This window comes from Alligator mississippiensis, chromosome 1 (assembly GCF_030867095.1).
Source record: "Alligator mississippiensis isolate rAllMis1 chromosome 1, rAllMis1, whole genome shotgun sequence".
NCBI classification, from domain to species: domain Eukaryota; kingdom Metazoa; phylum Chordata; order Crocodylia; family Alligatoridae; genus Alligator; species Alligator mississippiensis.
Genome location: NC_081824.1, coordinates 470593976 through 470617136, shown reverse-complemented (window position 1 = coordinate 470617136; position 23161 = coordinate 470593976). Strand labels below are relative to the sequence as shown.

The 23161-nt window shown below is 51.5% G+C and overlaps 1 protein-coding gene across 2 annotated transcripts in view; it reads right to left on the bottom strand.

The window, feature by feature from the left end:
* Positions 1 to 23161, bottom strand: part of CAPN5 (calpain 5) — a 97137-nt gene that overhangs the window by 49548 nt on the left and 24428 nt on the right. For both annotated transcript variants that reach the window (XM_006264031.4, XM_019479390.2), the window contains exon 2: positions 13641 to 13817. In XM_006264031.4, the coding sequence (XP_006264093.2) occupies positions 13641 to 13802 (162 nt within the window). In that variant the 5' untranslated portion in view covers positions 13803 to 13817. The remainder of the gene's footprint in view (positions 1 to 13640; positions 13818 to 23161) is intronic.

The following is a 23161-nucleotide window of genomic DNA, read 5'->3' as shown; positions in this document are numbered from 1 at the left end:
GCTTCCTCTCCAGCGATGACGCACGAGGCGACCCGCAGAGCCAGCCCTTGCAAAGCCTGCACACACGGCCCTGCGAAGTCAAGGGTCAGGTCCGCCAGCAAAGCCACTGCAGTAGCAGGATCAGAGCTGGCCCCACTGTCACCCTCGAATCCCAGTGACTGCAGAGAAGCCACCGTGCCCAGAGCTAGTTAGACATCACTACAAAAGTCCACCCCTAAAAGCCCTAAAAGTACAAAATTATAATCCCTGAAGACAAGAAGGGCTGGCTCCCAGCGTTATGGTCATAAGCAGGGCTGAAAAGCAGCAGCTGCCTTGCTGATCAGCTTATCTTTGCCTTCTTTAATTGCCTGGCAGAGGTACGGTCAAGATTAAATAAAGCATCCAGGCGGAGCGGGGACGCACCTTTATCAGCAGCCCACAAGACACCGGGCAGAGGGCTAAAGCGAGTGTTTTCATGCATGGCTGAAAACGAAGGGACCGGAGATCAGGAGCAAATTAACTGGCATTCAGACTCGCCCAGGAGCGTGCGTGACCTGGAGGAGACGCAACTCCATGCAGCAGCGGGCACGGCATTGCCTTTATCTGCACACGCACAGAGCACCGATGCTGACCTCAGACTCGGCTGCGCCAGGGCGTCCCACGGGAGTTCAGGACGGGGCATTTCGAGCCATGCAGCAAAGGAGTCTCCACTCTCCAACAGACTCGGGAAAGGAAGTCTTGAGTCAAGGTCTATCACCACGTGCCTGTCTTGAGATGCTCCAGTGCTCCCGCATATCTCCAGGGAGCACGCCTGTGCTTTCAGCTAGGCACCTGCTTCAATACTTGCTGAACCGGGGCCCGAAAAGACTGGGGACTGCTATGCAGACTGCCCTGCCTCCCACAAGCTACAGTCACTTCTGTAAGGGGTAAAACAGCAGCTCCGCTTGGACCTGAAGGCTCGTGGCATCTCTGAAGATGAAGCCCTCGTGGTTACCGTATTTTCTTGCATAGCTCACACCCTCAAAATAAAACATGCCCCTCATTTTTGGAAGGCAGGATCAGGGAGAAAAAAAGGAACACCTTTTTCCTGGGTGACCATGACACGGAGTAAGTCCTCCTGGAAACAGTGCCCGAGAGGTGTGACATCCTAGGAGACAGTCTGGGTAAGCCAGCAAGCATGGCAAGACAAGCAACAACGCTAGGCCCGGACCTTTGCAAGGGCTGCAGCAAGACTGTTACTTCTTTCCCATAAATAGCAATTTATATAAGTTCCTGTAAATAATAAAGTGTCGTTTCCGCATCACAAACCTCAGCACAATACCATTAGGCTGCATGCTCCCTTGCCCTCAATCAGCTCAGTGGCTCTTTGCCTAAAAGCTACAATGAAATGCTGTCCTGCCTGTGCCCGTAAGATAAATAGGATCCTTTACTCGGTTTTTTTCTCTCTGTCTTGTGCACATCAGGGCCAAAAGACTGTATTGTAAAGACTGTACAGCACCTAGCACCATGGAGCCAGGAGCCTACAGGAGAGTGCTAGGGGGTGGGCTGCGGGAGCAGGGAGATGCTTACCATGCTCCAGGTGGGGACCCGAGGTGCTGGGTGACCGTGGCATGTGGCAGAGACCATTGCAAAGTCCTGGGAGGTGACAGATTGCTACAACAACCTACTGGCAGGAATGGCGAGAGCAGGACAGGTCAGCGGTGCAGTCCTCTCTGAGGACAGCAGCATGGCTTTGGCTCTCTCGCTTTACCCTTGATTGGCCTCCATCCTTTATCCGCTTCCTCTTCTCTTGTGGGTATCGAGATCTGATCTTTAAGGCAGATGCTTGCAGACAGGCAGATACCAGGTACGGGTCTGAGTGAATTAGTTCGCTGACTCTCGGGACCCCGCCGGTCTGATTGTGTCACCCTCACTCACATCAACACGCCGAAGTGAACAGAGCTATGCACACAAGGGCTTAATAACAGGAATCAAGTGCCATCAGGAGGGGAGGACAGATGCCGCAAGGATAAGCTCTGCTCCTGGAGCACCTCCTGGGCCCTGATGCCAAGGGGAAGCAGGGAACTGGACAGCACGGGAGAAGAACCTGCCACTCGCAGCAAAAGAAAACTATAATAAAACAAAATCAGGGAGAACCAGCAGTGGTTGTGCATCGCCGGCAAGCTAAACAGTACGAGAGCAAGAATAAAAGGAGTGAAATGCCGTGAGGATAGCAAGGTATGTACTGGCTGAGACGTGAGCCAAGGTGGAAAAGCCTGCTCCAGTCCATAGGTGCGACCAAGCAGAAGGCTTTGGTCCAGCCGCAACAAATTCGCGATGAGGGAGAGTGGAAGCAGAGGAAGGGCGGAGAGGGCAGGGATCGAACTCCTGACCACACCACACCTCAGCTGCTCTGGGACAACGAACCCACTGTGAGATGCAATGACCAAAAAGGGAGTCCTGCTCCCATCAGCTCCCAAGGCTCGTCCCCTCGGCGGGGCAGCTGCACTTCTCCTCCCAGTTCTCTCTCCAGTGCACTAAGAGACCGTGTTGGGGGCAGGTCTTGCCTGACCAATCTCATTTCCTTCTATGACCAGGAGACACATCGTCTGGACAAAAGGGAAGAGGGTGATATCATATATCTGCACTTTAAAAAAAGCCTTTGACCTGGTGTCCCATGATGTCCTCATGGAAAAAGTGGCCAGCTGCGGCCTTGGCTACACCACAGTCCGATGGCCGGAGAACTGGCTCCGAGGTCAGCCCCAGAGGGTGGTAGTTGACGGAGCTGAATCAACACAGCACTTGGTGACCAGTGGTGTCCCACAAGGCTTCGTTCTCGGACCTGTATTCTTTAACATCTTTATAAACTATCTGGACACTGGTGTCAAAAACGGCCTGGCCAAGTTTGCAGACAGCACCAAACTTTGAAAAAGAGCATCCACACTTAAGGATAAGCTGGTGAGCCAGGCCGACCTCGGTAGGCTTGTAAGGTGGGCGGATGAAAACCTAGTGGCATTCAATACAGAGAAATGCAAAGCGCTCCACCTTGGGGAAACAAAATCCTGCATCATGATTATAGGCTCAGCAGTGCTACACTCGCTAGCACCACGACCAAAAGAGACTTGGGGGTCATGACTGACCACAAGATGAACGTGAGCCACCAATGCCATACTGCAGCCGGCAAAGCAAACAAAACTCTGATCTGCATCCACTGATGCTTCTCAAACAAGTCCCAGGATGTCATTCTCCCCTTGTACTCGGCCTTGGCGAGGCTGCAGCTGGGGTACTGCATCCAATTCTGGGCTTTACAATTCAAGAAGGATGTGAGGAAGCTGGAGAGGGTGCAGAGAGCCACGTGCATGATCAGAGGGCAGGAAAACAGACCTTATGATGAGAGGCTGAGAGCCATGGGGCTCTTTAGCCTGGAGAAGTGCAGGCTCAGGGGGGACCTGGTGGCTGCCTATAAGTACATCAGGGTTGTGCATCAGGATCTGGGGGTATGCCTGTTCACCAGAGCGCCCCAAGGGATGACAAGGTTGAACGGTCACAAACTTCTCCAAGACCATTTCAGGCTGGCCATAAGGAAAAACTTCTTTACTGTCCAAGCCCCAAGGCCTGGAATAGCCTGCCGCCAGAGGTGGTGCAAGCACCTACTCTGAACTCCTTTAAGAAACATTTGGACGTCTATCTCGCTGGGATCTTTTGACCCCAGCTGACTTCTTGCCCCTTGGGCAGGGGGCTGGATCCGATGATCTTGCAAGGTCCCTTCCAGCCCTAATGTCTATGAAATCTATGAAATGTAGTAAATCCTGATACAAGTAGCTGCATTGAGGCAAGTTAAGTACAGTCCTACCTCGGGCCTCTGTCAGCCCAAGAAACACAGACGGTGGAGAAAGTGTTTGGTCAAGGGGGTGAGCCTGCACGTATTCTCCCCTTTCGCTCCAGCCAGGTTGACATCATTGAGTCAAGTGAAACCAGAGACTGGTGGAAAATGCTTTCTCCCCTGATTATTACAAGGATCACGCTGTATCCAAACAGCTGCCAGCCGCGTCTCTGAAACCAGACATTATCGCCTCCCAACACCAAAGCAAGCCTGGGGGGTCCTCTGGGCAATGGAAACAAATGCAGATCTCTGAAGGACACAGGCCACCCACTCAGCAGCAAGTGCACTGCTGCTTTTTGTGTCTCCTCATGCTTTCTTTCTGTTTCCAGGGACTCTTTTTACTTATCTGTCTCACTTTTGGCCCAGGCCTGGGAGCCCAGACTCTTCACAATGCTTGCCTGTTTGCATGGAGGAAAATCAAGGCCGGTCTACTCCTCGGCTGGTGACCCTGTAGCTATACAGTTTAGACTGACCCAAACCCCGGTGTGGAAGCACTTACACTAGCACAAAGGTGTGTGCTTAACTGTATTTGTGGAAATACAAACCTTGGATGAGCAGTATGAAGGGGATCATAGCAGACGCCAAGCTAGGGAGTTCCTATCTGCCGTGCCTGGCTGAAAGGCAAGTTTTGTCTTTGGAAAGACACTTTGCCTATAGTCCTCTTGCCCTTTGCTCTTACAGGTGCTACAGAGCACTCAGAGGCCAGGACAGAAATGTAGTAAATCCTGATATAAGTAGCTGCACCCACCTGTGTCAGTAGGGGTTATTGCTGAGGGACAGTGGTGAGAGAGGGCAGAGTTAAGGGTAACTTGTGAGGATGGTGTGTACCTTGATATTACATGGGTTTCGAGGCCTGTGGCTCTCCACATTCGGGGACAGCCCAAGGCATCACTTGGCAATGTAACTAGGTGTCCACTTGGGGACATTTAAATTTCTTATTTCTTTTTTAAATTACCATCAGCCCCCATGAACCTCAGGCCAGCTTGCTCCTCCTGGCTCCTTGGCTACCATCATTGCAGTTGCAAGGAGCCCCAGCTGCCGGCCAACCCCACCAAAACCTCTCTGCCGGTCCAACTTAGCCCAGGGCATCCCTCCCCTAATTGGGGGTGAGCTCCACATGGGACCCTACAAAGTGAAGGCCGGGGCAGGCACTAGCATAGAGTCAGTGGGGAGCCTTTGTGGGGAGGGGAAGGCAGCTTGGATGGGCATGATGGGGCAGAGGTGAAGCCCTCCCATCATCCTCGGCCGCTCAGCTCTGCTCCCTCCTTCCCAACGGTGTCCTGTTCTTCACCTCCCAGGTGCGCTCCTATCTGACCCCATATTCCTTCTTCCCTCCTCCCCACACGCACCGCTTTAACCCATCCATCCTACCCCATGCCCTGGCCCCCCATGCTTTGGGACCTCTTCCCCCCACCCCGGCTCTTCCACCAGGATGATGTGACACAGCACTTGCCTTCTCCCCATTCAATCGCTGCTGCCTCCCCTGACAGCTCCAAGTCAATTCAGAGCCTCCCAGTGAATTTCAGTGCGCCTGAAAAATGCCACTCAGCCCCAAAATGCTGCTCTCTGCACTAAGTTTCCAAAAAAGCACGGCACAGAGAAGGCAGGGAGCAGACTCCCTCCAACACCTGCCCGAGGGAGGGCTTGAACTCGCAGTGCATGGGTGCAAGCACCCCAGCACGTCACCTTGAACACCTCCCCCCCCCAAATCACTGTGCTGGAAAGCTGCTTAGAAACCCACTTGTGATGGCAGGGCACTCACGTGTTGCTCACCCAGGCTTTGTTTGGAGGCCCAGCAGCTTGGCACAAGCCCACCCAGAGCTCCCAGCTTTACCTACCCTTCACCCACTTGCACCATCTCTCCCCTCATGGCTAGCAGGTGCTGGGCACCCCCAAGCAATCAAGCCCAGGAGGATGAGGATCAGAACCACAGTCTGAACCCGGGTGTGCACAAACCCCTCCTCCAATAAATGCACACCCTCCACCCCCACCCCTGCATGAAAGAGGGGTTCTCCAAACAGCTGTTTTTTTAGGGTGGTTGCATCCCAGGAAACCCTTAGTCAAGCAACCTCAAAACACGCTCAAAGACCCAAATACACCTAGTCAGGTGTTAGCTTAGGAAAACAGGCAACGGACATACCAGTCCCCATCAGGTCTCATCCTTATGACCTTGCCCTGCAAGAGCCCTGGTCTGGCCTAACCAAGCACAACTCCCATGGAGAGCAGGGAAATTTTACCTGCGCCCGAGGACTGAATTTGGCCCATTGTGGCTAGAAGAAAGAAAAGAAAAGGATGTTTCCTCTCTTGGGTGGGTGTCAGCTTTGCATTCAGCCAGGCCTACCTGGGCCATGCAAAACTGGCTTTATTTTCAGTGGGCAGGCACAATGGACCATACTGCCATGAAAGGCTGCCTGAGCATCCAGTCATTTAGGCCAGAGATGCTATGTGAGCCTAAGCCCTGCCATTTGTAAATCCGTATCATCTTCTGCATGTAGGACTCCTTTTTTTTTCACTAGCAGTAATCGCTTAGAGGTCTTCGTCGAGATACTGTGCTAATTGCAATACAAGACCAAAGAGGCTCTAATGAGTTTGCAGCCTAAGGAGTCAACATGAGCAAAGGCTGGGAAAGAAGCACAGAGCAGGTTAAGTGGCTTATCCAAGGTCACAGAGAAGGGATGTGCAAGAGCCATGTCTCCGGTTCAACATCTGGAGCCACTGCCCTGAGCTGCCTCATACCAGGATAGCCAGCTGACAACTCCAGGAAGTTTTAAGAGCCACCGATGCTGCTCCAGGCAGCTCTAATCCCTGTTGATTTAGCAATGAGCACAATAAGCAGCAGTTTTTGTTCAGCTAATCATATTTTTAAGTGTTTACAGTGAATGGGGAAACACTTCCCCATCTCCCCATTGAGGAGGACGTGAACTCCTCCTCCTGCCTTAGCTTTCCCCAGGAATCAGCTTACTGGCATTGCTGCATCATCTCACAGATAAATACAAAGGCAAAAATAGCCAAGCAAGCCAAGAGCAATTACAGGACTTAACAGGTGTTCCCTCTGCAAAGTCCTGGCAACCACAGCCGAGCTCTGGGCCAAGAAGAAGAGAGGCCGCCATCCTGGAAGAACAAGGGCTAAGCCGATCCAGGAAACTGTGATTCCAGATGTGGATGGAAGATGTACACAGCAGCAGTCTGGCCTGGAGGGATTATTAATGAGGGCAGGAGTCATTGCGGGACCGGGCCCCGGGTTGTGACCGTGGTTGTCAGCTGGTTTGACGGTTTCCACTGGAAGTCTCCAAGTCTAAACAGCGCTCAAGGGCTTGGAGACCCAGCAGGACACTCCTGGAGTCCTGAATCCAAGCCACCCACACAAGCGGGGAAGAAGCAAAGCTTAGGAGGCCCAGACCTGATTGCATGTCAGCCACACAGCAGTGGAAGTCTATTGAGTTCAGTGAAGCTAGTCCCGAGATACACCCGGGCATGCAAGCAGTAAGCTGGACCACGTGGATCTGGAAAGGCTCCCCCTTAGCTCGGGACCTGATGCAGTATGGCACCGAGCTCATACATGCTGTGTGCCTTAAGCAGGGCAGAATATCAACACTCAATTAGGCAAATGCCCCAGAATATCCCTAATGGTACATACCTGGTACCCTCACGGACTACACTGAGCCTGCATCTCTGCAAGGTTGGCCCAAGGGCAACAGTCACTTTGGAGAGTACCATATTTTAGAGATACAGGTTGTAGCTGTGTTGCTCTAAGGACACAGGCAGACAAGGTTCTTCGGGTAAATCTGGTATCTTTTATTAGACTACCTCAAATAATTGGAAAAAAGTCTTCTTTGCAAATACCCTTCATCAGGCTGAGAATGGGTCTGCAGCTGGTCTGTGCTCTTTTTCCATCCAGGAAGAGCAGACACTTTCTCTAACATACAGGCAGGCACGGTTCTTTGGGTAAATATGATATCTTTTATTGGACCAACTAAAATAGTTGGAAAAAATCTTTGCAAGCTTTCGGGTATAAACACCCTTCGTTAGGTTGAGGAAGTGACTGCAGTTGGTCTGTGCTCTTCCTGGATGGAAAAAGAGCACAGACTAACTGCAGACCCTTTCTCAGCCTGATGAAGAGTATTTGCAAAGAAGATTTTTTTCCAACTATTTGAGGTAGTCTAATAAAAGATACTGGATTTACCCAAAGAAACCTTTATTTTAGAGACAATTTTACCACTGAAATTAAAGGCGCTTTAGGGCTTCGCTGCAGCTCGTCCTCAGCAGACCGTGGCGCCTAGGCATGGTCCGATGCACGCAGCTGCAAGGCCTGGCCTTATCTTTTTGCTTATGGGAAGAAGGGAGGTCTATAAACAAACTGTACAAAGTCAGAGCACAACAGGACAGCAGGGAACATTTGCAAGGACAAGCTGGCTGGGAAAGCAGCCACGTGCGTGGCCAGCTCTATAAAGCCGCGGTGTTTTGCTTCTACATCCGTGCAAGACTGTCTAGCTGCCAGATATGGCTCTGCAGCCAGTCTCTGTTAATACAGTTGTCCCTACTCCTGACACCAGCATCCCATGCTGACACCAGTCACTGCCCTGCTGAGTGGCAGCAGATGTCTGGGGCCTCACAAGTTGGCTCAACTAGAGGAGAAGTCAGTGAGGTGGAAGCTGTACAGAACCCATTGGATCCCTTCCAGCCCCTAACAACTATGAAACGATGGGGGTTGGGATGATCTGTAAGGTCCCTTCCAGCTCTTAACAACTATGAAACTGTGCATGCACACCTTGCAGGGATCACAGCCCAACACCAGTCCCCATCCCCAGGAAGCAGCTTTGCCCTCAAAATCAACTCTAATCAGGCTGAAACTCCCCGCTGCTTGCATGGCTTCCTCTACCTGGGATTTCATTTAACTAGACACAGCAGGTCTCCCAAAGATTGAAAGCTTGCTCACCAGCTTGCGGGGTGCGGGGGAAGCATGGAAGACTATGGATTAAGCATAACAGGCAGGGGTAGCTGCCATAACAAGTGCGACAGTGCTTAATAATGCAGGATGCTCCCTGCCGGTTGGAGTCAGATCTTCTGAAAGCTGTCATTGCCTCTACTGATAAAAGGTTTCCCTTTTTTTAGCTTGAACAGATGCTTGTGCTTTCTCTCTGCTACTTCCATGAAGGTATAAGAGGTCTTGCCAGGAACTTGGGCCAGGTGAAGCATGTGGCTTGGGTCCTTAGTGCCTGCTTAGGTCCTAAGTGCCTTAGATCCTAGTGGCTTAGGTCCTAAGTGCCTGCTCCTGGAGTCAGGTGATGGGATCAGCAGCTCAGCTTTCATTCAAAAAGAAGGATGGATTCTATGGGTCATGGGTGACGGTGCCTCCTCAGTGTGGTGCCAAACAGGGGCACAGACAATCCTTCAGCTGAGCTTCAAGGAGAAGTGACTCAGACCCTTGCACTGCTCCGCGGCAGTTTTCACTGCAGTGCAGATGACAAGCGGAAAGGACCTGCCCTCAGTGACACGGACCTGACCCGTGCTGGTTCCCTCCTCAGTGCTCTGAATAAAGGACGCACGTAAATCAGTAGCTAAGAGCAAAGGCAAAAGGCGACCCCCTTTTAGCAAAGGCCTGTCAGGAGGAGGAGTGGTTGGGCTATTCCCCGGATAGCAGCAGAGCAGCCTGGGCATTGGAAATCAGGAGCAGAAGGTGGGAAGGAAACCGCATACCTCACTGTCAGAAAAGTTTAAATAGGAAGGGAGACGTCTGACTCAGGGGAGACCAAGAGGGGACCCTTAAAACTCCCTGCAGATTCAGTGAGCGCTGACTGGACAGTCTGACTACAGCTACAAGAGGCGGCAGCTGGCTCCGCAACAAAAGACCCATCTCCAAAAGCTACCTCTGCAAATCTGCAATCAGAGACCTCCACAGGAGAGGGTGACAGCAGCTCTCCAGTCCCTACATCCTGCCAGCTCCATGGAGCACTTGGCGCTAAGGATGCTGGACTTTCCTAGGATGGCACGGCCCACATCCTAGTCCTGGCGAAGGACCTCTTTGCGCAAGGTGCAATGCCAAACCTCCCTCCCCACAAAACCCCCCCAAAAACACAAAAAACCCAACACAGAATGAAGTCCTGGCTCCAGTGAAATGACTGGCAAAGCTGCCATTGACTTTGCTGCGGCAGCTTTCCTCCAAGCATCCTGCCCAAGGAATGTGCAAGCTGAGAAGACCAGCAAACCCTAAAAGGCAAGGGAGATGTCTGCATAGCCTGGCCACAGTGTCTGTATCTGTAAAGACAGCTTTTCATATGCTGTGCGTGTCGCATTTCCTTCAGGCCAAGACCCAGGATATCTTACAACACCTTCAGCTCTCCTGTGAAATATGAATTTCCATTTCCACCTAGGAGAAATTTTACAATCTTTCCATTCTCCTATGCCTGAAGAAGGGTGTGTGCGCCCGAAAGCTTGCAAATAAGCATTTTTTTTTTTTTGCAAATATCTAGTTGGTCTAATAAAAGATATCACTCCTGCCACAAGTTCTGATCCCATTTCACACACACACACACACACACACACACACACACACACACTGACCACCGCCAGGGGGGTCACAACAATGATTTATTACCCTTAGTGCTTCTAAGGTTTCAACCAAGTCAATGGGAGTGAAGGTTTTGCAATACAGGGATCAGAAGCCACTCAGCTTCTTTCTTCCTGCCAGATCTGCATCCATTGAACAGGCCGTCTATACCCACTTTCCCTCTCCCCGCTTCAGTGTAGCCCACCAGTGGGCCTGGCCCCATTCTGCTTTTGCCTGGAATGGAGCTATACCTCTGTTCCCCAGCTAAGGATTCGGTTCACACGGACACTTGCAAGCCCCTTATGGCATAGTGGACCAATGGCCAGGACTTGCCTCCCCTCCGTCAAGTCAGTGATACCTGGGCACAACAGGTGGAAAGTGATTCCAGAGCATGAGGGTACAACGATGCCACAAAGGAGCCATAGGAAAGACTAGTCCCAAATTCAGGTTTATCTAGATGGGAAGGCCCCAATCCAGCTCCCACTGAAGGAAGTGTCAAATCTACCCCTTACAGCCCTCATAAAGAGCAGCCCCAGGCCTCGCATCCTACAGCTTTCACTCCCCCTTGTGAAAATCTGTGTCCCTTCCCACCGAGAGCTGGTAGAAATCCAGCCAGACCCAGCGCCAGTAATTAAGGCTCATTTTTCAATCAGTGAGCACAGAGCACTTCGCCTCTGTAATAAATTTGGAGGTGGCTGCCTGAAAGGGAACCTGCCGCGGCTTTATGAAACTGCTCGGAGGGGGGTCTGGAAACTTAAAAGAAAAAGAAGGTTGTAAATCCGTGTTTCCAAGCACAAAAAAAGCCTTCTGGATCAAAGCAGCAGCAAGGAGGAAACACAGTCCCAAATTCCCTCCTGCGTTGTTTCTAGCCTGAGATGACCACTCAAAACATGAAGGGACCCATTGTCCGAAGCCTGGGAATGGCCAATTCTAACATGCTACAGAAACCACTCAGCATTGCTGGCTCAGCCAGAGAAAGTCTAAGAGTGAGAACGGTCACAGCTCAGGTCAGGAGTCTCTGCCCTGCAGGAAGGGATGCTGGCAAATGCACGAGCAGGAAGGGATGCTGGCAAATGCACCCCTGCGGCCGGGAAGGGATGCTGGCATATGCATGCACAGGTTAACTGTGGATTGGAGGCACTGCTCCGATTTCTGCAGCTCACACTTCCACCTAATGCAAAGATCAATGCTCAATGGCAGGCATCTCCAAACCGGGCCCAGCTCTGGGTGGCATTAGCCCCTTGTCAAAGGTTGGGGGGGGGGGAAAGGGGGGGTTGGATTTAATAAATCAGCCCAAACGGGACAAAATATTGCAAGTGGCTTTATCTTTTAAAAGTCTTCAGCGTCTCTTCTAACACCTTTCAATAAGGACCTTTTTTTCTTCTTCATAACTGGTGGTTAAAAGAGTGAGGAATAGATTTTAGCTTGGGGCTGTGTTGTACTAAGCACAGTTCAGCTCCAATAAAAGCAAAAGGCTGGGCAACCTTCCCACCAAGCGATAGCTACACAACACGACAGACTCCTGAGCTCAGTGACTCGGCATCCCATACAGCCCTAATTTTGGGACCCTCCTTCTCATCTAGCCATGAAAACAAAGGATGTTGTGGTCCCCAAAGCCTGCTGGGCGAGCAGAAGTGAGTACACACCCTACTTGCTTTGGCTGCCTCCTCTTATACATTCAGACCAACTACGCTGTGATTGGAACTGCCTCTGTATGAGTGTTCACGACTTACAGCAATGGGACTAGGTCCCTAATCAAGCCTTTCACCAGCCATCACAGAATTCAAGAGAAATAACGCTGCGCACAGCCCCTAGAAGTAGCAAAACAGAATAAGGAAAGACAGCTACATTTTAAAGTGCCAGATCAAAGCAACAGCAATCAGGACTCGTGCTAAAGGTGATATCTTTTATGACACCAACTAGATTTTTGCAAAAAAGCATTGCAAAAATCTAGTTGGTCTCATATAAGATATCACCTCTACCACAAGTTCTGATTTTTTTTTGCTTCTAGACCAATATGGCTACAACCTGGATATCAGATCAAAGCAACCGAAGTTAGGCCCAGTGTCTGCATGTCGTAGGGGACCGATGCTTGCAGACATGGAGACCCCATTGCCGGCACCTTAAGAAGCCTGTCGCAAGCTCTGCAAAGGCCAGTTTCTACTGCCCAGCCCTCTCCTTTGTTTCCTTTCCATACAGGTTTAGCAGGGTTTTCCACATATCAGGCAGCCGGGCTCACTCCGTTCCAGCAAAGCAAACACAAAAAAATCAATACCAGACTGTCTTCAGAGCCTGGTCCCAGCCCAAAGAGCCTCTTTGTGCACTGAAACCGGGGTGGCCGGGGTGTGAAAGGAAAAGCTGACTGAATTCAGCTCTTCCACAGGCTTTACACAAAGCCTAATTATTCCCCCCGCATTCCCCTCCCCACTGCCTGCTTCCAGAGGCCCCAGGATTGCTCTTCAGAGGCCAGCTGGCTTTGTGGAGACAGGCTTGCAGGGGCGAGGGGGGAGAAGGCTGCTCAGACTGCCCTGCCATAGGGCTCTATTGTCATGCAGCCTCCCTGTGCTGTGCGCCTGATCAGCCAGCCCCAGCAACCAGGGGGAGGGGGGAGAGTGTGCGTGCGTGTGGAGATAGGTCACTCCCTATTTGCTGCATTACAAAAAAGGGGATACGGGAGTGCAAAAGAGCAGGAGCCCCTTGCCCCCAGGGACTGCCACCCCCACACCACAGCCCTCCATAAGCCCTTCCACCCCCTGGCAAGTGCCATGTAGAGCTGAGATTCCCCACCCAGGCTCAAGTCTCCGTGAGGAGTGTGACGTGGGTCCCTGAAGCTACAGCTCGGCTTCCCATTCACTTGGGCAGCTCTGGCAGTTCTCAATCCATCTCGCCACCCCTCTCTCAAGGCCCTGAATGTGGGGCGTGACCTGGGTCCTGGTCACACTGTGGCAGCAGTATGTCCTGCTCCATCGGCTCCAAACCCTGGTGAGTCTGCAAAAGTGAGGTCCCCCCAGGATCACCCGAGTGACTGCTTGTTAGCAGACCAGAAAGAGCGGTCTTGAGAACATCTGTTGGGGACAAGAGTGACCTGCTGGCATATTAGGCGCACATGCATGGGAGTGGGTGGGCCAGGAGCACTGCTAAGAAACGTGCCACCTGATCCACTTGTCCCCCTCTGCACATGCCAACACTCAGAAACTGGGAAGCACGACCGCTACGGCACAGCCCTGAGCCCCAACCTAAAGCCCCACTTACGTTCGGGCGCTTCCACTGGATGCCCTGGATGCGAGACTTGTAGAAGAGGGAGTCCTCGGTGGCCGGGAAGAGCGGGTCCTCAAAGAGCTGCTTCCGCCGCTGGCAGCTCTTCTTCAGGGATGCATACCGCTGATTCTCGTACGCCTTCACCGAGGAGAACATCCTTCACCGCCGGCCCTGGGGGACAAAAGCAACATGGATGGCATGGATCCTGGGCAGAGGCAACGGTAGATCAGGCTCCTCCTTTCTACTGAGAAGATGCATCTTAAAATGAAGGGAGAGAGATCATCTTACTACGCCAAAGCCTGCCTCACTAAACCCCAGGGCAAAGGGGTCCCATTAATGTTACGCCTTGCCCTGAGGGATCAGATACCACAGTGATGGCCACAGGATAAGAAGCAGAGTCACACCTGAAGCCTCCCCTGTGCTAGTGAAACACAAGCCCAGTGGGAGGTCCCCATGAAAGGATGGGGTGTGCAAGAAGCTTCACCGGGGCTTGGACCCATGGAGAAGTGTTACCCTGAGACCATGCACGACCCTCACTCCCATCTATTCTTCAGTCCCATGCCCCGACATAGCTCCCTGGGCTCATCCATCAGGCTCCAGCTCTGCTTGACACCCACCACCACTGCCCTGTCCTGCAGGTCGCACACTCTGGTCTTCCAGATGGGCTATTGTGCAGCACAGCCCCACCATTTTCAAGGGCACAGGCTCCTACTGCCTTGTCTCCTCCTAAACTATGATTAAATCAGGCCCCACATAGCCACCTCCATGCTCCTCCTGACTGCAGGAACATAAGAAGTGTCCCTTACCGGACCCAAGGAGACGGACATGGTCCCAGAGGATAGCAATGCAGAACAGACATGTGTAAAGACCTTAGCTCATGGGCTCCACCACCCCGGTCCTTTCTGCCCCAGATTAGATCCAAGCACATGCAGCAAAGATGCTGGGCTTTAACAGAGAGTTTATTGGATACCCCAGCTTGGTTGATTTTTAATTAAAAAGGCCTCCTGGCACAGAGCCTTATGTTTCTAGATTAATTACAGTCTCACAGCAAGCAGCTAAATTCCTGGCCACAGAGGAGACGAGGAAATTATGTCCTACACGCACCCAAGAGAAACAGCATCTGAACGTGTTGCCTTTGGTTGTCCATCAGCCCAGCGGCTTCGAGGCACTGATACCAGCTCCTTTGATCAGGAGTCTAGGGCCTCGCATCCACCTCTGCCCTCTTCGCTGTTGCCTGTGGGGTGGCAGTCACCTTCCTTAGGACCCTCTCTGCATCACTCTGGGGACAGAGGGAAATGCATGGGGGTCCTGATGGTGGGCAGTGAACGAGCTATTCTGGTAAAAGATCTGGGGAGCCACTAACCGATGGACACGCTGATAGAACAAGAAGCTGCATAAGAGACAAGTGATTTGTATGAAACTGGGAAGACATCTCTGGTGGTGAGGATACAATCAAGACGCTGGGTGTGGAAATCCAGGTACAAAACCTCATTGCTCCTCATTGCTACACTTACTCACTGCTAAGTTTTCCAAGCTGACTTGTGCCAAGATCACGGTTCCCTACTGCAGCATACACATTGCTAAAGTGTGCTGTAACACCTATGACAGCACGGTTGTAAGGAGTCTAATTGAGAATTATGTCCTTGCTATAAAGTCAGCCCCTGGGTCCATTTGCAAATGCTATAGTAGAACTGTCCTATCAAATGCTATCAGGCTGCTGACAGCATTTGATAGGACAGAACTACTACTACCACTTTTGTAATCCTAAAATGCTATACGAAAGTAGCCGTAGCAGTACCATCCTGGCAAAGGCTGTCAGGCTGTTGTGCATTTCTGATCCCATCTTACCTCAAGGATGCAATGAGAATTGCCTAATCCTTGTTAAACAACTGATCGATTGATTAAACGCCCATTGGCCGTTTATGAATCCTTTGTAAATGCTACCGTGAAAGCGAGACCCGTTTTTCTCTTTTACTGGAAGCATTTCAGGACCTCAGCAGAGCTGTGCAGATTTCCATTAGCATCGTCTCTAAATGGATTTCTGTTCTCTTGGCACGGAGCACAGCTCTGAATGTAGAACAGCTCTCCCTCCGAAGGCCTGCAGGATAGCAAATGTCATGTTTATATTTGAAAAAGGTTCCTGGGATGCTCTGGGGAACTGCAGGCCGGTAAACCTGATCTCTGCACCTGGCAACTTGGATGAATAGATAATTGCATACAGAATAATAAAACACCTGGAAGATTGCAATATAAAGTCAAAACCTCTGCAATTTCTGCAATGGGGGAAAAAAATGTATTTTGCTAATCTCTTAGAGTGCTTTGGACATGCCAAGAAAGTCAGCAGATAAAGTATCAGGTGATGTCATCCAGACAAACTTCCAAAAGACCTGAGACGAGATCCAGTGGGAGATGCAGCTACACCAGGGGTGGACAAAGTGCGGCCCACGGGCCGGCAGCGGACTCCAATTAGAGCTACAATCTGCAGGCTTCACGCTCTGGGCAGGGGCGGGCAGGCAGCGGATCACAGCTCTGCCCCGGATTGGGACCAGGCTGTCACCACTACAAGGAGCCGGGGCAGAGCCGTGATCCGCTGCCTGCGCGCCCCTGTCTGGACCGTGTAGGCTGCAGATCTCAGCTCTGCCCTGGCCCCATCGCAAGATCCCACCGGCTCCAAAGAAGCCCCCTGCCCTGCCCTGCCCTGCCCTGCCCTGCCAGTGCGGCTGGGGCCAGTCTCCATGGCAACCCCAGCCTTGTGCTATCACAGTGCAGGTGCAGCTGGGGTCTCCATGGAGACCGGCCCCAGCCATGAGGGCAAGTCCAGCCGCCATTTTGCCCACTCCTGAGCTACACCAATGGAGTTGTCATGGGGCAAGAGCCAGCATCCCCACTGGTCAGAAACTGGAGAGGGAGGAAGCAAAAAGGAGGATCAAACGGCCAGATTTCATCATGGAGGTTGAAATTAGTGGCCTCAAGGATCTGCACATACCAGGGCTCAGACTAAGTCCCATTAGTGATCTCAAGCGAAGCAATGAAAAAACAAAATTTGCATATGAAACAAGGTGACTTTGGGAAGTCTGGCCTATTTGTTGTGCCATGACGGCAGGCTGAACCCCCCAGGACTAGCCATTGAGGGTAGAGGCCACTAGGAGCACAGCAACTGAGTTCGTGGCGTGAGCGGTGACAAAACGGGAAAGGGAAGGAAGGGGGAAAGTCACAGCAGGTAACAGCCAAGGTGCTCGCAGGACCCCGAGCACAGAGCTCTCGCCAACCTAGGTGAGTCAAGGTCGGAGGAGGCTATAAGGTATGTCAGAGACCGAACGCAGAAAAGTGAAAGGGCAAGACGATGGCAAACGACATTTAATAATAACAAATGCCAAGCGGAGGGAAATGTTTCGCCAGCTGCTGCAAAAGCAGGAGGAAGTGCTCTGTCATGCAACGCTGCCACGCTTACTGCAACCAAAACCACACACACGCGCACTCAAAAGGGGACTGGTTAGTTAAACGGACGCCAAGACTACCCAGAGTGATCGCAATCAAATCATAACAAACTTGTTTGAAGAAACCAAGACATCCTGTTTCAGGGTTTGAGCCAGTCGGTTAGGCTATAAACAGACATCCCACTTGAGGTGGTTTCGACTGATCCCAATCAAAACCAGGGACAAAAAGAGGAGAGAAGCCTAGCTTTTCATAGGAACAAAGTCCTATGTCCCAGGATGCTACAGGGGTACCAACCCATTATCCCACTTCAGGGATGTATTTGGTGGCCGTGTTGGTTTGAGACAAAAAGAAATGCAAAAATCTAGATCTCTTGGTTCAGAGATGATACGTTTTATTAGACCAACTAAGAAACTGGGTTTTTTGCTCACTGTCTGCTTCCGGCAACAGTGAAAGGGGTAACCCTTTCACAACCACTGCCACATTGGCAGCAGCTTTTGGCTGATCTGCCAAAAGCTCCTGCCAATTTGGAGCGGGTATAAAAGGGTGAACACTTGACTCCACCCCGGGTGGATGCTAGCCTGGAGAGAAGCAGCAGCCATGATAGCAAAGCAGCTCCTGATCTGGTGAAGAAAAACCAGCTCCCCGGCTTAACACACGCACCTCGGTTTTCAAAGGCTGATTTTTGGGGAAAGAGTACACCTGGTCGGTTGGTAAATACGGTATTTCCTGCTCCCGGGCTGTTCTGCTTTCAGTACAGACAGCCCAAGAGCCGGACCAGCCACCTGACCTGCAGGAAGGGAGCATCTTATTTAAAGACTACAGAAACTCAACAGCAGTCCTCCTGGAAAAGCACAGCTCAGACTGCTGCTGTACCACGCGCAGCGCCGTGGGGAACTCTGTCCAGTGACTCAGACTGCACCCGGAAGCTCGTCCTTGGTCCACGCAGCAGCCCTGTACATTTGGGTTCAACGGTCCTAAGCACGGGTGTCACAGGGACCTGGGTTGGGAGCTCTGCCCTTCCACTTGCTCCAGGGCTTTCGAGAGTCACGGCACCTGTCTGTGGCTCAGTGGCCCCATGGGGTTATGCAGTCCGTACCGACCACCCCAGAGCATTGCAAGGATGCAGCCACGAGCGCTGGTCAAGAGCCTCAGGTGAAAGGTGTCCCACTGAGCTGGCTTGTGTTTGCATCTGCAGCTCTCTGCTGGAGAGGCAGGAATTCAGAGCCGTATCTGGTTCCCAGTAAAACGAATGATTCATTTGCTCTTGGCCTCAAAGGGAGGTGGGTTGGGATTATAGTACTATGCCAGCCCCAGGCAAGACCAGGAATTTCTTGTTGGCACTGTTTAGCCTTGGTCACGCTCTACTCTTGGGTCTGCATCATTGCACACTTGAGCATATGCAAAGGCAGGGGTTGGGGGAGGAGGGCAGGGATATTCGGAGAGAACAGTGAGAAAGAGAGAGATCGGTGATTTGACCCCAGCAGGCTTTCCTGCCCAGAGCGGGGAGGGGAGCTGGACTCGAGGATCTCACGAGGTCCCTTCCAGCCCTGAACTTCTGTGCATCTGTGATTCGATCTGTAGAGAGGAAATCCTGAGCAGGAAGTGTCACACCGCAGTCATATGAGCACAGCTCTTCACTGGTCCCCGACTACCGGAGGGCACAGGAAACCCTAAGAAGGCAGAGACGATAAGCAACGACCAGGCGCTCTTTCAGAGCTGTACTACACTCGTGTCTAACAGCACCAGTTATAAGCAGGAGTAGTGCTAGGTGCTGTATCAACGGTCCTGTCCTTCTTTGTAGGCATCACAGCTTTGCACAGAGGTTGGAAGAGACCAAGGTTGTTAAGCCTGGACCTGGTTATGGGGATCTCGGGCCTAACACGTGACACAGCAGAGGAGAAGTTAGAGATTTTTTGCTTGCAAATATAAGAAGTGAGCGGTAGAGAGCTGAGCACAAATGGGGAGTTGAGCAAGAGGATGGGCAGGGTGTGACTAAGGGCTAGCGGGGGGGCTGGAAAGCACAGACAAGGAGCTAGCTGGACTGGGAGCCAGCTCAGGGATGCAGGCCGGGGTGATGAGGCCCAAGCAATGGTGTAGGAGGCCCTTCTTTGCTTCTGTGCAGATACGCTCGAGGCAATGCTGCATTAGCCAAGGCCAGCCACAGTACCGAGACAGGCGATGATGACTGCTTGGATGAGAGCCACAGTGGTGTGGAGAGGAAAGGGCATCTCTTAGAGACATTGCACAGAAAACCCCAGCAAGATTTAGGCCTGGCTAGGATGTGGGAGCTGGGGCGTTTCTGAAAAAAAAGACATGCTCTGGCATGGCCAGAAGTTATGGGCTCCAGGCAGGAGTTGCTGGGTAACATTTTATGGCCAACATCGGTCAGAGCAGAGGACCGCGATGTCCAGATGCCGTGGACAAGACATCGGCTCTGCCTCTAAGCCAAGATGCTCTGGAGGGAGCAGAAAGCTCTGGGTTGCACTTCTGAGTGCAAAGGAAAGTTTGCAACAGAGGACTCTTCCCTCCTAAAGCTCCCTGCCATACCCTTCAACCACTGGCCTAATGCCGCATGGCAGGATCCTCCAGATTGTGATCTACCCTCCTGTTTGGCACCACACCCCCTGGCCCTGGGGATGTGATACCTTCGGGAACAAGCTTTCCTATCACATGCATGGCTGAAACCTTGCAGCAGGGTTTGCAATTTGTGCCTGCCAGCCTGCAGCATGGGCCTCTCTTATAACACACAAGCTCCCCCTCCATTTTCAAGGGGTGCAGCAGGCTTCACTTCCTGTCCTAAACTGCTGCTGAGCACTGTGGAACAGCTGACGTGTTCCACCCCAGAGGCAGCCGCACCATGGGGCTGGAAGAAGAGCAATTCGGGTCTGTACAGCACTGCAGGACAGCAGATGCAGTGCAAACATGGTGCTTGGTGCCAAAACTGCTGGAAGCGGAGCTGGGTTGCAAAGGGAAGCCTTGAGGGAGACGAGAAAAAGGAAGCTGCTGTTCAAGGCAATATCCATACAACGTACAAAACCAAACCATTCAAGGGAAGAGCGAGCAGCAGCCTGACTGGCTCCAGTCTCCTGCAAAAAGCCAGAGACACTTTCATTCCCTGCCCTCTGTCATGCTTTAAGCCTGCCGGGTGGCTAGGCCCTGGGCAGCCTCGTTGGTTTTCCTCTTTGTGCACAAGGCTGACGAGATCAAGTTCAGAAACCTTCAGGATTATCAGAAACAGGCACAGCCAGGGATGTGGCCAAATGAACACAACATGAGACAGGGAAGAAAACAGCCAAAGCCATAAGATCCTGGCAGGGACTGGCTACACATCCTCTGGGCACGGGACCAAAGGGCACAGAGAGCCTGACTCAGAGCTGGGGCACTGGAAGGGTTAAATGGCAAGCTAATGGCCAGGCTAATGATCAAAGGTGTTTCTGTAGGCTGCTCAGAGGCTATTCCACTGCCCTCGCGGGAATATTACAGCTCCAGCTCTCCTACAGCAGAGCACCCAGCTCTGGCCATGGCGTTAGCGTGATCTGGCATCATGATACACGGTGCCAGCGGGCACCGCTCCTCGCCCACGCCAGAGTTCAGAGCTGCAAGGGGCGCTGCACTGCTTGCAGTAGCTGTTCGGCTGTCAGAGCAGAAGGAAAATATCCTATCTCCATTGGTATCTGTGAAAACTTGCTGCGGACTAGACCCAGGCTTTCTATAGCCCGTGGTCCGCACTCTCCCAATACAAACTGTGTGTTTCCACCGAACAAACAAGACTCTCAGCAACGCAGGGAAAACACTGTGCACAGATCGCCCTGCTTTGTGTTCCTCTCCCCACCTGTTTGCTTGCGCCTTCACAGGGTTGCATGAGTCACCTGTTTTGTTTCCCCACCTGTTTGGGGTTTGTTTTGTTTTTTTTTACAAGGGCTTGGGTGTTGCCAGGTCCAGGGTGCAGTAAAATAAACTGCTTTGCCCTGTTTTTAAACCAGGACATGGGATCTACAGATCCCCGAGGCCAGGGCGTCCCTTGAACTCGTCTGCCGCGCCCTTGACAGACAAAAGGCCAGGCCTGGTGACTCTTAGCCAACCCAGCCAAGTGACAAGCGGGTTCAAATCCCATTGCAATCAACAGGTGTTCAGAGCATCCCTCAGACCTTAATCCTACTTGAACCATACCCAAGCAGCAGTCTCTGGCCCAATACACTGCACTTCGTGATGAGGTGGAAAGGACGTAATGCAAAGGACAGGGTAAAAGAGCAATCACAAGAAGTTAGTGAACTGCAGACTAGCCACATCTGCTATGTCCATGCTAGGTGGACGGCTGACCTGGCCAGGGCGGGGGAAGATACCAGGTGCTCTTGAATGCAGCCCGAGCAAAAGCTTATGGAGGGCAACTCAAAGCGTCCTGTTCAACCCAATATCCTAAAGACCGTAGTCTGCAGTTGGGAGACCCTGTCCTAGTCCCAGCAGGAAGACAGAAGAGCTGCCACACAGCAGCTCCTGTGCGTGCTAAAGGGCCTGGCAAGGATGCTGCAAACACACATGGTACAAAATACTGTCCTCCCCATGACAGCGGCAGGCCAAAGCCCCTCAGGACACAGCATGCAGGGCAGTGCTGAGGCTGGACAGCACACAGGCTCACAGGCCAAGACATCAATAAACTACATGGTAGCCCGTATTTCAGCCAAAACGCCAAGCAAGGTGGATAAAAATCAATTTTATGTCTTTTTTAAAATAAAAAAATCTGTTGTTTTTTTTACTTTAAATCAGATTTTTTAATTTAATCACATTTTAAAATTTCTTTGTTAAGATGCTTTTTTTAAAAATCAAAACAAACAAAAACCTATATACAGTTTTAATTTAAGATATGTTAAAGCTCAAAGATCTCATCATGGACTGTGGATTACAGCTTCTAATTATATACTATTTGAGACGTATGTAACGTTTTTCAGAAAAGTTTTATAAATAGGTCACAACAGGCTAGGGACCATATTTGGGGCTCACTCCCATGGGGTTCCCAGAGGCTGCTCTATAGGTTTGTAAAGACTAAAGAAAACCACTCTACCGCATGGGACTCAGGGCTCAGTCTAGATGATCCCATTAAGCATCTCTGTGATGCTTAGTTTCAGGTCTCAACCTGTGGATGTGTGTCTGCAGAGATAACACCCTTGTTAACAACAGTATATGGGGATGAGAGATAACAGAGCTGCTCGCTTACCACCAGCCCTCTTGTCTCTCTCCAAGTTTGTGCACACAGTCAAGCCCTTACCTCTCCATACAAGTGCAAAGTTTCAAGAAGTTAAATGAACACAGGATATCGAACAACAAGAATGCACTTTTTGTAGAAAACAGTGATTAAATCAAGGCTTCCTGATTTAATTTGCTTTAAATCAAATCCACCCTGACGCCAAGGAGCCTCATATGAGCTGCTGCCCCAAGCAAAGGGGACATCTAAAGATGTGTCAGTACAAGGCAGGGTCACTGGCCGGCAATCCTCCCCCAGTGCATTGGACTCTGCGATCTGGAAGGATGTCCTCCCACTCCGGTGCCAGTCACAGGATACCCTGAGAGAGGAACTTTCACGAGCCACCGAGATGCCTCCGCAGTTCCTCTGAACAGGAACAGAAATATTCAGGAAGAAGAAAGGACTCGGGGACAAATGAGTACAAATGGCCCCAGAGGCTGGAAGTCAGGGCTGCACCTCAGGAGACCTGGGCTCTAGTCCCAGCTCTGCCACTGACCCACTCTGTGACCTTGAACAAGTCACTTTGCCTCTGTGCTTCAACTTCTCTCCCCTGTAAAAAATGGATAAACATTACTGCCCATTTATATAATGGATCCCGACTTCCTTTGCAAAGCACCTCGGGCTCTGGGGAATGAGAAGCACAGCTTAATGACAAATGATGATTACTAGTCTAATTAACGACAAAATCACCTACGCAGTGTCCTGAGAACATTAAGTGACAATCCATCACTGGCGTTATTCCCCTTAACGTGCTCCCTTGTGGTTTATACTTGAGTAACTCAGCAGTCACCCAGCAGCGACTCTAGCACACAGAGCTGGCTGGGGAGCAGGGTGGGAT